This window comes from Acinonyx jubatus, chromosome A3 (assembly GCF_027475565.1).
Source record: "Acinonyx jubatus isolate Ajub_Pintada_27869175 chromosome A3, VMU_Ajub_asm_v1.0, whole genome shotgun sequence".
Classification (NCBI taxonomy): Eukaryota; Metazoa; Chordata; class Mammalia; order Carnivora; family Felidae; genus Acinonyx; species Acinonyx jubatus.
The window spans coordinates 18,305,790-18,319,068 of record NC_069388.1 but is presented as its reverse complement, the minus strand read 5'-3'; the positions used below and the strand labels follow the sequence as shown (position 1 = coordinate 18,319,068).

Sequence of the window (13,279 nt, the reverse complement as noted above, 5' to 3'; positions counted from 1 at the left end):
CTTATCAATAGCCCAAGTGGAAAAGATGTCATAATCTTGTAAAGTGAGTGTGTTTCGTGTGGCTGCAGTGACAGGCTGGGACCAGAGGAGGCACACGGAAAGCCCTGCACCTGAAGTGCACAGTTGAACGTTCAGTCTCAACGTCTGCACACATGAATCCATCTGAAAGAAAGACTCATCTTTGAGGAGGTGTGAATCTGTCATGTCAACATGAAGGGCCCCACAGAGTGCTGACAACAAGAACCTCAAAACAAAGGAAACTGAAAATGACAACAACAAACAGGAAACCGACTGGTTACAACGTGCAATTTCTCCATCTCAAGCGTGCAGTCTGATAGTCCACTTCTCAATCTCGCAAGCTCATTTCTTCATTTGCAAAAGGAGATAATAATACTTCAGAGGGTGACTGTGGGGCACAAATGTGTTGATTATGTAAAGTGATGAACCAAATGCTGGCACAAAGCAAATGCCTAACACACAGTACCTGGGACTATGGGAACACTAATACACAGTCCCAACTCCCAGAAAATCAATCAATATCGCTGTCTTCCAGCTAAAATGTGTGCTGTAAGGAAGGCTTTAAGGTAACAGGAGCAATAACAACACAGGTCTACTGGGACCCAGGTAAGTGAGTTGCCAGACACTATACCAAGTACTTTCTATGCATTTTCGTTTATTCATTATTCCATTTAGACAGGAGGAAACTGTGGAATGGGGCAGTTGGCAATCTCATCTAAGATCACACATAATTGTTAAGTGGTGAAGGTGGAATTAAAGCCCAGAAATCCTGATTTTAGAGGATGAGCACTAACCACTGTACTACATTGCCTCTGGCAGGTAGAAGACAATTTGGCAAGTGGGCCGAATCAAAAGCACTGTCCATCAGCCAAGAGTCCAGACATGTCACCTCTGCACTGGGGGCAGGGACGAGCACGGACTCCTAGTTACTGAAAATAGAAGGCACCGTCTCCCTTGTGTGTGGCTGGCCCCTCCAGGCCTGGCCGCTGCCCTATTTGGTCTTGATGTGGGTGCGGGTGGAAGCATCAGTGGGACCTGCAGATCCAAGGAATTTCTTCTGTGCTCTTACAAAACCCCAGGACCAACACAACAGGCAAGGAGCTGTCTTCTTATATTGAGCAAACGAGTGTCCCTTGCTCTTGAGTGTCAGAAGCTGTGCCAGGTTCAAGGGCTGTAACAGGAGAAAAGATGGAACCCTTGTCCTTCCAGAGCTCACAGTCCGGTGGTCATGAGACATGCAGAAAGATACTGGCCCTGCTTTGATAACTGCTCCTAAACACAGCGGGAAAACAAGAGTCACCAGCCCTGCCAGACCCAAATCAGGTAGGGGGAAAGATACCCACAAAGCAACTTTTGAGCTTGCTACTGAAGGACACATAGGAGTTTGCCAAGAGAACTTGAGAGCCCTCTGCGAGAGGTAATAGGATGTACAAAGGAGGAATTAAAAAAGATCCCACAGTGACTTTCATTTTACAGGAAAAATCAAGCATTCTACTTTTTTAAAAAAATGTGTATTTATTTACTTTGAGAGAGAGAGAGTGAGCGCCTGACGCAGGGCTCAATCTCATGACCTTAGCTGAAATCAAGAGTCGGACATTTAACAGACCAAGCCACCCAGGTGCCCCCAACTATTCTATTTTTGCATAAATGTCATGTTAGAGAGTAGATAGACACCAAATGTTATTAACATAAAACGCAAGGGTTTTATTATGGAAAGACCGCAGGATGTAGAAGACTGAGTAAGGGAGACACTGTTCTTGTGTCCTCTAGCCAGAAGGACTTTCAAATAAAAATTTTTTTAACATTTATTTTTGAGAGAGAGAGAGAGAGAGAGCAACAGAGAGTACAAGTGGGGGAAGGGCAGAGAGAGAGGGAAACACAGAATCTGAAGCAGGCTCCAGGTTCCGAGCGTCAGCACAGAGCCCGACGCAGGGCTCAAACCCATGAACCATGAGATCATGATCTGAGCCGAAGTCGGACGCTTAACCGACTGAGCCACCCAGGCGCCCCAGGACTTTTGTTTTTAATGTTTGTTTATTTATTTTGAGAGAGAGAGAGAGAGAGAGAGAGAGAGAGAGAGAGAACAAACAGGGGAGGAAGGGAGGGAGGGGGAGGGAGGGAGGGAGGGAGAGAGAGAGAGAGAGAGAGAGAGAGAGAGAGAGAGAGAGAATCCCAAGCAGGCTCCATGTTGTCAGTGCAGAGTCCAACGTAGGGCTGGATCCCATGACCCTGGGATCATGACGTGGGCCAAAATCCAAGAGCCAGACACTCAACCGACTGAGCCACCCAGGAGTCCCAGTAGGACTTTTTTTTGCAAGTGATGAAAAATATTTCAGCTTCCTCCTCTCTAGAATGGGATAAAGATAATGCCTAACTGAAGGGGAACGTGCTTTGTTAGCTTGGAAGTCGTCCACATTCAAATATTACTGTTTGAGTCTGGAGCACCCTCAAACTCTGAACTTGTAAAGAAAGGCAGAGAAACTAGGGATACTTCACCTGAAAAGACATTTAAAGAGATTACGGTAGCTAGCTGGCCTCAAGAATTTAAAATCCCATCAGAGAGGAAAGAAAGAATAGTTTTGTTCTTTGCAGTATCATAAGAAAAGGAAACAGAATCCATGGAACCAGCTGGGAGCCAGATTTCTGCGGCAGTATAAGGAAGTTTCACCCTACGATGAAATGGGCTTCCTTGGAGGACAGCACACTTTCACTCTTCTTCCTATGGACTCCCAGAATTACCTAAACCTACTTGGAATGACCTCTGACGGCAAGGCTGCAGAGGGGATGGAACATTCAGAGACCACTCAGACGTGTGTTAGGGTTCCTTACAATACTGGGATGGTGCCAATCTACTAAACGTCCCCGTCTGTGCCCAGATCTGTTTATTTCAGAGGAATTCGCCTAGTTACGGACGACACGCTCTTTGGGCATCTTTAACCCTGCCTGTTAATCTGCCCGAGAACAGAACTGGGAGAAGGAAACACCTACGCAGTGTCTTTGGGGCAGGAGGTCTGGGATGGGAGAGAAGCAGGAGTGGGGCAACAGACCAGGTTCAGATGTTGGCTGTTCCTCTACGTTTGTTATTTTAGCACATGGACTAGAAGTCAAGCTTAATCTGTATATAATCTGTCCACCTCAAAATCTGGGAGAAGCCACTCCTCATTCTTTTGATTATATTCTATAATCAAAAGGGACCTCAAAAGCAAAATAAATAATATAGGCATTAATTACATGAATGAATAAAATGTCGTTCCAGAGTTTAACCCTACTGTAAGGAAACCTGAGTTATTTTGCAATTCTGCCATAACCCCTTCAGTGCCCAGATCTCTCCAAGGTTGAAGACTGATCAGCTAAGTGTAAAAACATGACTGAACAGCTTTCAGAGTTGGGCTGGCCTACAGTCGGTATGTGGCTGTCTTTCCACAGAAGTGCAAGTGCATGTATGTGCAGCTGAAATGCCTTCTGCTTTCCTGAAAGAACACTTGATTAGAGAACATAAAAGCAGAATATCTAGAAAATGTCTAGTCTGAACTCTATCCTTTGGTAGCTGTGAGAATTTGGCAAAATCCTTCAAACTCCCTGGGCCTAAATGTCCACAATAACATCGGAAGTGTTTAGTGTACTTGGCCAAGGTGAGGATTGATGGAAACAAATAGAAAAAGTGCTTTGGAAAGAGTAAATTTGCATCAAGCATAAGGTATTACTTTCATTTCTTTGGTACTTGACTTGCTTCTATGGAAAAACACATCCCAAATTCCAGACAAAAGGGTAACAGGATAAGTTAGGGACTGGAATGGCAGAACTTGGATTTTAATTGTCAACATCAGAACCTAACTTCCTTCAGGTCAGGGTCAGAAGTTTCATGCTGATCTGCTTCAATCCACTGCTTCTCAAACCATGGGGAGACATGGAAACATATCTCTGAACAATAATCATTTCCTACTTTGGGGAAGTGATGTCATTGTTACTGTTATAGGAATCACAGCTGATGGAAGCCAAAGTAAATATCCCACATTCTCCCAACTAGAACCAAAAGAAAAGAATCGACAACTTTTGGGTGGTGATGAGAAGATGAGAGATTATCCTGGCAATGGACTCAGTTGGGGACAACTATACAGTCACCCCTGGGATTCAGAATCCATGAAACTCTACCAGATTCATTTACTCCACAACTCAAGCCAGAGAACATGTGTGGTCAAACGGTGCTGGGGCCCTGGTAAGGTTTCAGTCTACTTATGCAAAGCCCCAGAAACTCATTTGTAAAACGTAATGCAGACTTGTGCTTCTGGGAGAATACACATTTCCCTATTCCTCACTCTAAGTGTAGTTAAACCCCCTGGACGTTATGTATGAACAAACATAAGAAAACTCTGAAAGGTGAAGACAAGGCAAACAAACTAAGGATTCTGGGACCCAAGGAATGACACAGTGGTGAGCTCCATGGGTTTTCTTTTTTGCCTTATATATCCTATATCTGGAAGTAAAGAAGCTGACTACCTGGAAATGCCAAAGTGTGCAGATTAAAAAAAAAAAAAAAAAAAAGCCCCAACAAAAGTCTGCTCTCCTTAGCTAGGGACCAGGAAAAAAGCAGGTTAGGAATATACACAATGTTGAGGCAAAATCCACTATACTCCAGCCTGACAACACAAAACACTGGCTCAACACATCCATGCCAGCAAAGGCCAAGTTGAGAATCTAGACTTCCACCCTTCATAGGCTATAAGATGGCACTCCATGCCCCTGCTGCAGTGGTGTCAAAAAGCCAAGTAGGGATCTGGGACTTTCATCCCTGAGAAGGAGTAATGAGGTCCCCATCCCTGCCCACGGTGTCAGCAAAGAACTTCTTCTGCCCAGCAATAATGAGAAACATCACCCTCAGGTTTCAATGGGAGCAGACTGGGAACATGAACTTCTACTCTTACCTGGTAGTGACAAGGTGGTACCCGCCCCCTACCCCATTCCCCTATGAGAGGTGTCAGAGGTAGTCAGCTAAAACGGAAGTTTTAATTAAGATCCTGAGTCTTACAATATAATACCAAAACGTCCAGACTTTGGTAGAAAATCACTTATCATACCAAAAGCCAGGAAGACCTCAAACTGAATGAAAAAGGACAATAAATGCTGCCACCAAAATGACATAAATCTTAGAATTTGACATAAGGATTTAAATAGTCATCAATGAGCAGTTCTGAACATGCTTGCCACAAATGAAAAAACAAAGTCTCAGCAAAGAAACAAAGATCCAAAGAAAAACCAGAAAGAAATTTTAGATCTGAAAAATACAGTAACCAAAAGCAGGCCCTCAAAACAAAACAAAACAAAACAAAACAAAACAAAACAAAACAAAACAAAACAAAGAACTCAATCTCAATGGACAGGCTCAAGAGCAGAGTGGAGGAGAAAAAAAATCAATGAACTCAAAGACGGAAAAATAGAAAGAACCCAATGTAAATACCAGGGAAAAACAGATTAAAAAAACAAAAAAAAAAAACCAGAGCATCAAGGACCCGTGGGACTGTAGCAAAAGTTTTAACATTCATATCATCAGTCTTGGAGAAAGGGGGAACGAAAAGACCCAAAGAAATAATAGCTGAAAACTCTCCAAATTTGACAAAAGACTTAAACCTACAGATTTAAGAAGTTGAAAAAAATCCCAAACAGGATGAAGTCAACAAAATCCACACACACACAAATAATCATGGTTAAACTTCTGAAAGCTAAAGACAAAGAAAAAATCTTGAAAGCAGCGAGAGAGAAAAGACGCCTTACCTATGGGGAAAAACAACTGGAATGACAGTGGATTTCTCATCAGAAACCATGGAGGCCAGAAGAAGTGGCACAGCATTTTTCAAGAGCTGAAAGAAAAGAACTGTCAACCCAGAATCCTATATCCAGTGAAAACATCCTTCAGGAATGAAAGGGGGATTAAGACAGTCTCAGACAAAGAAAAACTAGGAGAAACGTCAACTAGACCTACCCTAAAAGAATGGCTAAAGGAATTTCCTTTAGAAGGAAGAAACCTTGGAACACCAGAAAGAAGAAAGAATCCAGTAAACAAAAATACAAGTAAATACCATAGACTCTCCTTCTCCTCTTGAATTTTCTAAATTATATCGACAGTTGTGGCAAAAGTATAACATTGTCTGATACGGTTCTAAATGTAAGTATAAGAAATATTTAAGACCATTATATATATTGTAAATAGGGGGAAGGTAAAGAAACAAAACTGGAAGTGAGGTATCTACACTTCCCTTGAACTGGGGAATGATGATAGCAGTGGACTGTGATATATTATGTATATATAATATCTAGAAGAACCATCAAAAAGCTGTTAAAAATATAAATAAAAAAGGAATCATAAAGTGTTCAAGTAACCCAGAGGAAAGCAGGAAAAAGAAAATCGAGAATCAAAACTTGGAGAAAATAATAAAATATCAGACTTAAAACTTACTGTCTCAATAATTACATTAAATATGAATGACTGAAGGGTGCCTGGGTGGTTCAGTCAGCTGAGTCTCCGACTTCAGCTCAGGTCATGATCTCACAGCTTGTTAGTTCGAGCCCCATGTCGGGCTCTGTGCTGACAGCTCAGAGTCTGGAGCCTGCTTCAGATTCTGTGTCTCCCTCTCTCTCTGCCCCTCCCCCACTCATGCCATGTCTCTCAAAAATAAATAAATATTAATAAAATTTTTAAAAAATATTAATGGCTGAATACACCGACCAGAAGATTGGCATAATGCATGAAAAAGTATGATGCAACTCTATGCTGCCTATAGGAAACTCACTTCAAGTATAATGATAAAAGTAGGCTTAAAGTAAAAAGATGGAACAAGTTGTAAGATGCAAACATTAATTAAAGGAAACCAGGAGTAGCTACATTAATGTCAGGTAAAATACACTTCAGAACAGAGTAAGCTATCAGAGGCAGAGATGGACATTACATAATGATAGCAGTCAATCCACTTAAGAAGACAAACCTAAAATGTATGCACCAAACAATAGAGCTGCAAAATATGTGAAGCAAAACCTGATACAACTGAAAGGAAAAATAGACAAATTGATAATTATTTAGAGATTTCAATACTCCTCTCTCAACAACTAATGAAACAACTAGATGGGAAATCATTAAGGATACAAAAACTTTTTTTTTAAGTTTATTTATTTTTGACACAGAGAGAGAGAGCAAGTGCGAGCTAGGGAGGGGCAGAGAGAGAGAGGAGACACAGAATCGGACGCAGGCTCCAGGCTCCGAGCTGTCAGCACAGAGCCAGCCCAAAGCAGGGCTCAAACTCACAAACTGTGAGACGATGACCTGGGCCGAAGTCAGACGCTTAACCAACTGAGCCACCCAGGTGCCCCAAAGATACAGAAAAACTTAACAACACTATCAACCAACATGATCTAATAGACATTTCTGCAATTATGTCAACATAACTGCACCCAATAACAGTACGAGTCACATTGTTTTTCAAGTGCCCACGGAATGTACACCAAGACAGATCATATCCTGGGCCATAAAACAAACCTTAACAATTTTAAAACAACTAAAGTAATAGTTTGTTCTCTGAACATAACGGGATCAAACTAGAAATAAAAAACAGACTTAAAAAAAAAAGATTAAAAAAAAAAAGTGGGGCACCTGGATGGCTCAGTCAGTTAAGTGTCCGACTCTTGGTTTTGGCTCAGGTCATGACCTCATGGTTCATTAGAGCCCAGAACTGGGCTCTGTGCTAACAGCACGAAGCCTGCTTCGGATTCTCTTTCTCCTACTCTCTCTGCTCCTCCCCTGCTTGCTCTTTCTCTCTCTCTCAAAATACATAAACTTAAGAAAAAAAACAAAAAACAGAAAGAAAATAGGAAAATCTCCAAACACTTGGAAACTAAGTAATAAACGTCTAATGATCTGTGGATCAAAAAGGAAGTCTCAATAGAATTTTTAAAAAAAATATATTAAGTTGAATGAAAATGAGGATAGAACACAGCACAATTTGTGAGACATAGTTAAAGTAATACTGACAGGGAAATTTATAGCACTGAATGCATACATTAAACAAGCAGGGAAGTCTCAAATGGTAATTGAAGCTCCACTCCAAAAACAGAAAAAGAAAAGGAAAATAAAACCGGGGCAAGCAGAAGGAAGGGGATAATAAGGAGTAGAAATCAATGACATTTAATAATTTTTAAAATTTATTATCTAGCTAGCTAGCTAGCTACCTCTTTGAGAGAGAGACAGAAAGAGAGCGTGCACATGTAAGTAGGACAGAGTGGGGCAGGGGGAGAGAATCTTAAGGAGGCTCCACACTCAGCACGAAACCCAACGCAGGGCTTGATCTCATGACTGTGAGATCATAACTGGAGCCAAAATCAAGAGTCGGGACACTTAACTGACTGAGCCACCCAGGCACTCCTGAAATCAATGAAGTTTTTAAAACAGAAGACAAAGAGCTGATTATTTAAGAAGATAAAGCAGACAAATCTCAAGCAAGCCAGGTAGAGAAAAAAAGAAGACACACATTACCAGTATCAAGAATGAATAGGGAATAGCATTATACTTCTGCAACTATCAAAAGGATAAGAGAATACTACAAAGAACTCCACACACATAAATTTGACAACTTAGCTGAAACAGACCAAGTTCCTTGAAAAACACAAACTATCACAACTTACTCAATATAAAATAGAGAACTGGATTCATAATTTTAAAACTCCCTCAAAAAAGAATTTCCAGGCCAGTTACTGGGGAATTCTACTAAATATTTAAAAACTTAATACCAACTCTAAACAACCTCTATCAGAAAATAGTTGGAGGGAACACCTAACTCGTTTATAAAGTTAACATTATTACCCTGATATCAAAAGCACACAAATATAGTACCGAAAGAAAATTATAGACCAATATCCCTCATGAACATAGATGCAAAAAGCCTTAACAAAATATTAGCAAGTAGAATTCAATATTAAGAATTATATACCATGTCCGAGTGGAGTTTATCCCAGATTATCCAGGGATGCAAGGCTGATACAATATTTGTGAACAATCAATGTAATCTAACATATTAATAGGCTAAATAAGAAAGACCTCACAATCATATTAATTGGTACAAAAATATATTTGACAAAATTCAACATCTATTCATGACAAAAATTCTCAGAAAACTAGGAATGCCTCATTTTCAATAAAGAACATCTACCAAAAACCTAGAACTAACATTATACTTAATGATGAAAGACTGAATGTCTTTCTCCATCAGGAACAAAGCAAGAATATCTGCTCTCAGCATTCATTCAACGCAGTGCCAAAAGTTTCAGACAGTACAATACAGCAAGAAAAAGAAATACAAGGCAGATAGATCAGAAAAGAAGAAATAATGCTAACCCTATTCACAGATGACATGAGTGCTGATATAGGGAATTTCAAGAAACCTAAAAACCCCTAAAACTGATAATTGCATTAAGCAATTTTGCAGGATAGAAGATAATTGTAACACCATTTACAATCGTGCCAAAGAAAATGAAATAGTTAGATGCAAATCTATAAACAGAAATTGTTTGCTGAAAAACTATAAAATGGTGATGAAAGAAATCAGAGATCAAAATAAATGGAGATATATAGTAAGATCCAACAGAGTAAAAAAAATCAATATAGTAAAGGTCAATTATCCTCAAAGTGATATATGAGTTTAACGTGATTCCTAGTAAGATCCCAGCAAGAACCTTTATAGCTATAGATAAGATTATCCTAAAACTTATATGGAAAGGCAAAGGAACAAGAAAAGCAAAAACAATTTTGAAAAAGAAGTGGAAGCAATCAGTCTAATCAATTTTAAAACTTATGCTATAGCTACAGTAATTGATATTACATGCTATTGGCAGAGGAAGAGATAAATAGAACAAAGAAACAAAAGAGAGAACCCAGAAATAGATCAATCGCTCAAATGATATTTTGACAAAGGTATAAAAGTAATTGAATGTGGAAAAGATAGCTTTTTAACCAAAGGCTTAGAGCAACTAGAGAGCAACAGGTTAAAAAAAGAACCTCAATCTAATTCTCTCCATTTATATGAAAACAAACTTAAAATGGATCATGGACTTACATGTTAAACTAAAAAACTTCTAGTAGAAAACACAGAAGAAAACTGTCAGGACTGGAGACAAGCAGAATTCTCACACTTAAAACCGGCAACACGATCCATAAAAAGAAAAACTGGTTAAGTTGGACTTCATCGAAATTAAAAACCGCTGTTCTGCTGAAGTCAATGTGAATCAGATAAAAAGACAAACTACAGGTGGGACAAAATACTTGCCAACCACATGTCTGACAAAAGACTGGTATCTGGATTATATAAAGAACTCTCAAATACCAACAGGAAAACAAAGAAACAAACAATGCATTTAAAAAATGGGCAAAGGACATGAAGAAACATTTCACCGAAGAGGCTTCCAGGTAGCAATTAAACCTATAAAAAGATAAATGGTGACAACACTGAAAGCTAATAAAAGATGAGGAAGTGCACCACTCCTACATGGCCGGTGGGAATGTGAAGTGGTACAGCCACTCTGGAAACAGCTTGGCAGTTTTTAAAAAAAACTAAACACGCAACAACCGTATGACCCAGCAATGTACTTCTGGACGTCTATCCCACAGAATTGGAAATGTACAGTCACACAACATCTATATGCAAACATTTACAGAGGTATCTGTAATAGTCGAAACTGGAGACAATGCACATATCCTGCACATGGATGAATGGTAAAACAAAGTGGGACATCCATACCAAGGACTGCTGTGCAACAACGAAAAGGGAATTACTGTTACAGAAAACAACCTGGATCGGTATACAGGGAATTACGCTGCGTGACAAAAGCCAATCCCCAAAGGTCACACAGTGTATGTTTCCGTTTAATATGTATATTCTTGGGGTGCCTGGGTGGCTCAGTCGGTTAAGTGTCCGACTTCAGCTCAGATCATGGTCTTGTGGTTTGTGGTTTCGAGCCCCACGTCGGGCTCTGTGCTGACAGCTCAGAGCCTGGAGCCTGCCTCTGATCCTGTGTCTGCCTTTCTCTCTGCTGGTCCCCTGCTTGTGCTCTCTCTCAAAAATAAATAAAAACATAAAAAAAAATTTTAAAGATAATGTATGTTCTTAAATTCTTATATCTTATATCTTCCATCTAAAAAATAGTTTATTTATTTTTGAGAGAGCAAGTTGGGGAGGAATAGAGAGAGAGGGAGACAGAATCCTTAGCAGGCTCTGCACTGTCAGCACAGAGACCAATGTGGGGTCAAACTCACAAACAATGAGATCATGACCTGAGCTGAAATCAAGAGTTCAATGCTTAACTGACTGAGACACCCAAGCACCCCACCTCTTATTATATATCTTAAGTAATAATCTTAAAATGACAAATCATAGAAATGGAGAAGAGGTTAGTGGTTGCCATGGATTAAAGAGGAGGTGAAGGTAGGAGGGAAGTGAATGTGGCTGTAACGGGGCAACACGATGGACCTTTGTGGTCATGGAAACGTCCTATCTTGACTCTATCAATGTCAGCACCCTGGTTGTGATTCTGTACTACAGTTTTGCAAGATGTTCCCCTGGTGGGAAACCGGATAAAAAGTACGTGGGATCACTCTGTAAGGTATCTCACAAACGCATCTAAAATCTATAGTTATATGAAAATCAAAAGCTCACTAGAATGAAAGTGCAATGCTGTCTGTATGTTGAGAATTTTTATAATAAGATCCCCAAGCCCACTGCCAAGATGGGGGTTTCTCTCTCGACACTAAGTAAGGACTGTGTGGACCAACACAGCACATGTGACTCACCATTTGTTTCTGCAGGCCATCTAACTTGTCTTCAGTGTTGTCTTCTTTATCCGTGTTGCCTCTAAATAAAAGTAAAATAAAAAGCATCACGCACCACCTAGGAGCTATTTTGCAACCAGGATGCTTGTAAGAAAACCATCTAAATCACTGACTACAAAAATATTAGTGGATCCCTTTTCCCACAGGCCTCAACATCTGTTGTTTTTTTTTTTTCCTAGTGTCATAACGTCTACGGGCAAGGACCTCCACTCAGTACTAAGACTTCAGCATGAGACTCAGGATCTTCTCAGACAAGTTTAGAGGCCGGCTGTTCGACAGTGATACTGTCACAAACAAGAGCATTACTGCCCATCCAGAGTTTCCTGAACATGGGTCTTTGATGAAAGAAGAGACTCCAGAAGTTGAGGCCTGTGCAACAACCCCCCACCCCTAATCACAGTGGGGTGAAGCTTCATGCAGAATCCCTTACCTGGTGGCATTCACTTCCTTGGGAGGAAACGGGGCTGCCACTGCTATTAAGGAAAGACATTTTTCCCTCTTTCCCATCAGACACCTGCCTTGAGCTTAGCTGCCCAATGTCTTCTGTCCTGTGAGCTTAACTATTGCTGATGCCTGTTTTTCATGATTTGTCTTAAAACTAGCTTTGAAGTGTTCCTATCTCAAATACTCTTATTGTTGCTGCTCAGGTCCTGGAGGCAGTACAATCTCCCACCTTTACTGCTTAGCCACACAAAAAAGAGCCACCCACAAAAATGTAAGCTTTCTGCCCCATTCTACCTCACCCACGTAGTGCCTTCCCCCCACATCCAGTATTAGTATCACCACTCGGGCTTCTGTTAACATCTTTCCAAATGTATCTTTATTATCTGCTCACAGGAAATTCTCTTTGGTACAGAGAATGTTACAGTAGCTTAAGTTTTCATTAGGGGTTAAGGACAGATGAAAAATGCTTTTCACTCTTTTGTTGGCTTTAACAGGTGGTTAGGAGCTCCTGGCTAGGCCTGGCCGAAGTCCTAGGCAATGCAAAGCGATATTTGCTACTTTTGGGGAGAAGATGAGCTCAAAGTTTACCAAACACAAGCTAAGAGATATATATTATGTTTTCCAAATATATATATTTTGGAGCACCAGTTTCTGGCTGTTTATTTAGCTCTCTTATGAATTTACACATTTGGGAGTTATGCCAACAGTAGATAAAACTCAAAGGAGACGTTTTCATACCTTTTTTTTTGCACACGACCCATAAAGAAGGCCTAAATGCCACAGCCATCAAGCAGTGGTTCCTAAATCCACCTTACTCATGGACAATGCATTCTTAAATAATGCCAGAATTTCATCTGAGGAATTTCAAGATCAGGAAGCCTGTACTTGGGGTACCTCTTAGCTTTCTGTTAGGTATGAGAGGTCTAACTGAATTCATCCTCAAGAATCCTCTGA

At 40.3% G+C, this 13,279-nt stretch overlaps 1 protein-coding gene across 3 annotated transcripts in view; it reads right to left on the bottom strand.

The window, feature by feature from the left end:
• CHD6 (chromodomain helicase DNA binding protein 6) overlaps nt 1–13,279 on the bottom strand; it is a 203,326-nt gene that overhangs the window by 26,897 nt on the left and 163,150 nt on the right. For all 3 annotated transcript variants that reach the window (XM_027070111.2, XM_027070116.2, XM_053199947.1), the window contains exon 27: nt 11,843–11,903. In XM_027070111.2, coding sequence (XP_026925912.2) covers nt 11,843–11,903 — 61 coding nt within the window. The remainder of the gene's footprint in view (nt 1–11,842; nt 11,904–13,279) is intronic.